Source organism: Arabidopsis lyrata, assembly GCF_000004255.2.
Source record: "Arabidopsis lyrata subsp. lyrata unplaced genomic scaffold ARALYscaffold_3, whole genome shotgun sequence".
Classification (NCBI taxonomy): Eukaryota; Viridiplantae; Streptophyta; class Magnoliopsida; order Brassicales; family Brassicaceae; genus Arabidopsis; species Arabidopsis lyrata.
In genome coordinates this window covers 11,659,475-11,664,038 of record NW_003302553.1, presented here as the reverse complement: position 1 = coordinate 11,664,038, position 4,564 = coordinate 11,659,475, and the positions used below count along the sequence as shown (strand labels likewise).

The window sequence follows — 4,564 nt, the reverse complement described above, 5'->3', positions numbered from 1 at the left end:
GATCAAGTGGAAGAGGCTGAAGTTCAAGTAGCAGATCCAGATCAAGTGGAAGAGGCTAAAGTTCAAGTAGCAGATCCAAATCAAGTGGAAGAGGCTGAAGGAGAGCTTGTATTATCTGAGGATTATGATTGTGCTGATCCAAAGCGTAAGAGACATCGAGGACCAACTAGGCTGAAGGATATTGCCAAGGATCCAAATACCAGAGTAAGAGTAGAGTTCACTAACATGGGAGAGCCTATTAGTAAAGGCTCAGTTAAACTAGCATCATATGTAGGCGCATTGGTAAGAGAACACGTTCCAATCACAATTGATCGTTGGACAAAAATAGGTGAAGAAGTCAGGACGGTTCTCTGGAAATCTGTCCAGGTAAGATTTGTGTAAAATTTACAAGTTTATTAGATATTGGTGTGAGTACTTAGCTGTTTTGTTTTTGAGTGCAGGCAAGGTTTGAACTAGATGAAGAGTACCAAAAGGTTACAGTGCTTAAGCAGATGGGATGCTTTTGGAGGTCCTGGAAATCAAGGCAAGTTACAAACATTAGAGAAGCTAAGACTAACCAAGAGAGGATGAACATGCGACCTAAAAATATTTCTCCATTTGATTGGCGTAAATTTGTGAAGCTCAAAACTAGCAAAGAATTTAAGGTATGCATTTGGAATTTGTAAATTTATCTATTATGAGTAGGTTCACTTATCTTTCCTTAGAAATTAACATTCATCTGTTAGGTTGTAAGCGATAGCTACAAGGAAAGAAGGCGCAATCAGATTCCACACACTTGTAGTCGCAGGGGAATGGTTAGACTAGCAGAAGATATGGTAATATTGCTACACTTATATTGTTCATATTGCTCAGCCTTTTCCCAAAGTCCAAACACTTGTGTAATCTTTTGTTTCTTTTCTTTTTGTTTAGAAAACTGCTAGTGCAGACCCATCTGAAGTGACACGCCTAAAGGTTTGGGTTAAGTCACGTACTAAGAAAGATGGTACACCAGTGAATACGAATGCTGCTGAAAAGATTGTGAGTTATTTTGCTTCTAATGATTTGCATTTTGGCATTTGAATCACACTTGATATTTTAATATGTATCTTATGAGTTTCAGAAAAAGGCAGAGGAGATTGTTAACAGTGATAATCCATCACATGCAACAAATGAAGCACAAGATTCACTAAGCCAACTATTAGGGCCTGACAATCCTGGTAGAATGAGAGCAATGGGTCGCAATATGAATAAGACCAAGTTAGCTTGTTTCCAAGTGAAGCACAAGTGTATGGCTGAAATGCAAGAGAATCAGCTTCATCTCCAGAAGAAGGTCAATGAGCTACAAGATGTAATTGAGAAAATGAAGAACCAGGTTAGTGCACTTAACTATTTATATCTATTTATATAAAGAAGCTTTATATATATATATAACATTTGACTTCTTTCTTTTTTTTTGTAACAGAGACAATCACCTGAAGTAGGTGAAAACTCAGCTGCAAGAGTAAGTCACTCATATCAGATGCTTTGATTTATTCTAACAGATACAATCACCTGATATTTTGTCTACCTATTGTTTTTACAGAGTGTGAACAAAAAATCACAACCAAAATGTGTCTTACTTGATTGGGCTGGTTCTGATGTAAAAGTTGCTGAGGGATGTATTATTTCTTCTGATCCGGGTGAATTAGTTAATGACTGTCCCTTAGGCCCTACGGATGTTAAAGTCTTGATTGACACTGCTATTGAACCAGAAGCATTCCTTTGGAGACCTGCGGCTAACATGTTCACCATTGAGAAAGCTGTTGGACATATGATTGCATGGCCTGCTGCTATGTGTGTTAACCTAGAAGAGGATCTCCAACAAGAAGACATTGAAGCCCAGGTAAAGTTTATTATTCATTCTCATACTCATATATAGAATAATGATCTTCTTTTAACACAATGTATTTTTGGGTTTCAATGTTTTTGACAGGGACCAAGACCTAACTCTGTGAACAAATGCAAACTACTGGATTTGTCTTCAGATGAGGTTGTTGTTGCAGAAGGACGTTGGCAAACACAAGAACAAAACGCATTAGTCAATGGGCTTCCTCTCGGACCAGTAGCAGTAAAGATATTTGTCGATGCAGTTCTTCAACCAAAGACTTTTATATGGAGGCCAACGATGGATGTGACATACTTTGAGGACTGTTTAATGTCTTATGTAGCATGGCCTGTCCACAAAGTGATCTTTGAAAACCCTACAGATGCAACATGTCAGAAATCTCCACTTCAGACTTCTGCTGCAAGAGGAAAATCACCATTGTAAGCAGCAGCATCAGTAGGAAAATCAGCAGCATCAGGGAAAACAGCAGCATCAGGGAAAGCAGCAGCAACAGGTTCACAAACTACAGCAGCATCAGGGAAAGCAGCAGGATCAGGTTCACAAACTGCAGCAGCAGGTTATAAGCCATCCCTTGAGATATCTACAATAAAAGGTACAAAATCCGTTGCAACAGTTTCAAAAGCTCTAGTTGAGAAGTCCACAGCTACAGGTTCAAAGTCTCTTGTCAAGAAAAGTCAGCTGCTGGATTCACAACTCCCTCTGAGAAGATCTCCGGTATTTTGTTTGTTGTTTTTACCTATTGAATCTGGTTATTTTTCTACATGCATTAAACCTGGTTTATATTGTAACATTGCAGCGTAAAAGTGTAGCTGAAGTTATCAAGGCCAATCAGAAGTGTAAGTTAATGGATATTAGTGGAAAGAAGCAGGTGGTTGCTGAAGGACGTGTGCATTCAATCGACCCAGACCTAAAGGTACACCATGTTCGCTTGGGGGCTAATGCAGCTAGAGTTTGGGTGGATATAGTGAAAATAGATGATGCAGCAGTTTGGAGGCCATCAGATGAAATCGAGTATATGAGAGATTCACTTGGTTCAGCTATTGCATGGCCAATGGATAAGTTGGTCATCTATTGAGTTTAAGAATAAACTGGGGTAAGTTTTGTGATTACTGTGATCCTTGTACTTTCGTATTATATCTGAAACTGAAAGGAGACATTGTTGATTATTGCAGGGAATGAAGACACTTTGGTCCAGGTTAGCTAGTTTAAATTAGTTTAAGACTAGACTAATCAACTTGTGTTATGAAATTCGGAATCAGACTTGTTGTCTACTTTGGATTTAGACTTATGTTATGTTGAATGATTTGTATGGATTTTTTCTCTATGTTGGATTGGATTCAGACTTAAGATGAAATTTCTATTCAGACTTTTTTTTGTCTATGTTGGGTTCTGGGAATGCATATAATAGCAAAAAAAACAAGTTGTGATAGATTGTATTACAGCATAATTAAACAGCGTAATTAAACAAAACTTAGCAATTATTCACTGTCATTGTAGAAGAATCATATATCATAGCGTAAAACGTAAAGCTACTAAAATATATTTTGCAGCATGAACTAATTGCTAACATTGAATCACCTATTATGACACGAAATTACAATCATCGTTACTTTTTAACAAAAAATTAAAGTGCTATATTAAACTTTAACACAGCGTTTAAATTTTGCTATTATATCATTAACTATAATAGCGTTTCAAACAATGCTATCTTATGAGTGACACCTACCATAGCTGCCGAGAACATAGCGTTTGTGAATTCGCTATATATAACGTAAGATAGCATATTTTTAGCGTTAACAATGAACAAATTTCTTGTAGTGAATCAAATATAAAAAGAAAATATAATTATTAGTCTCATAACGTTAGCTTCCAAATATATTAAGAAACTTTTCTAATTCAAAAATAATATAGTTAATTAACGTGAGAAAGCTTAGAAAATAAGAAAATTATGGCATAATTTATATAAGAAACAAATATTAACAATATTATATTAAAAATTGTTAATTGTAACTTATAAGGTAGTGATTTCATTCCCAACTATACATAATTGTATCTCTAATTTTTTTTTAGTTTTACATGGCCACCATGTTTTTGGCCAACTCAAAATTCTTCGATAAGATAGATGTCTTTTTCGAAATTTTATGGCTTTGATTAGATTTTCACCTGTCACGATTTGCTTTTTTGCTTTTTTTTTTTTGCAGCGGCTGGCACATGAGTTTTTTTGGGACGTTGCTATTTTCCCAAATTATCACTACAAGAAAACATAGGTTTTTCTTACCAAATTTCCTACCAAATATTTGGTAGGAAAAAATTCCTACCAAAATCCTACGCATGTGTTACGAAATGTATTTTTCGTAGGAGATTTAATATTTATATAATTGTTTTACTAATAGAATTTTTTTTAATAATATAAAACAAATAAGAAAAAAATCACACATCATATTTGTAATCTTATCCTATAAAATCTTTTCTTTCTTATTTAAATTTTAAATAACATAAATGATAATGAAATATGGAAAATTTTCTTAATAGAAGCTTTTGAGAATAATTTTTTTTATAGAATCTTAATTTTAGAAGAGCTATACCAACTAATGCAGTGAAGAATGCAGTGAAGATAATATTGAATTTGCGCATACCAAAATGAGAAAATCGTCGAACTATATCCTCTTATAACAATTTATTTCATGAGATTCAGTCAAA

The 4,564-nt window shown here is 34.8% G+C and overlaps 1 protein-coding gene across 1 annotated transcript; it reads left to right on the top strand.

Annotated features, from left to right (window-relative positions):
- The first annotated feature begins 1,439 nt into the window (after nt 1-1,439).
- Nucleotides 1,440-2,325, top strand: LOC110230497. The gene is made up of 2 exons (XM_021033703.1): nt 1,440-1,861; nt 1,952-2,325. Exons 1-2 carry the CDS (start codon nt 1,760-1,762, stop codon nt 2,285-2,287), a joined length of 438 nt encoding a protein of 145 aa, XP_020889362.1. The 5' UTR covers nt 1,440-1,759; the 3' UTR covers nt 2,288-2,325.
- The last annotated feature ends 2,239 nt before the right edge of the window (nt 2,326-4,564 follow it).

Coding starts and splice junctions, on each gene's coding strand:
- LOC110230497 (XM_021033703.1), top strand. CDS start 1,760: ATGTTCACCATTGAGAAAGCTGTTGGACATATGATTGCATGGCCTGCT. Junction 1,862..1,951: donor AAGAAGACATTGAAGCCCAG/GTAAAGTTTATT, acceptor TGTTTTTGACAG/GGACCAAGACCTAACTCTGT.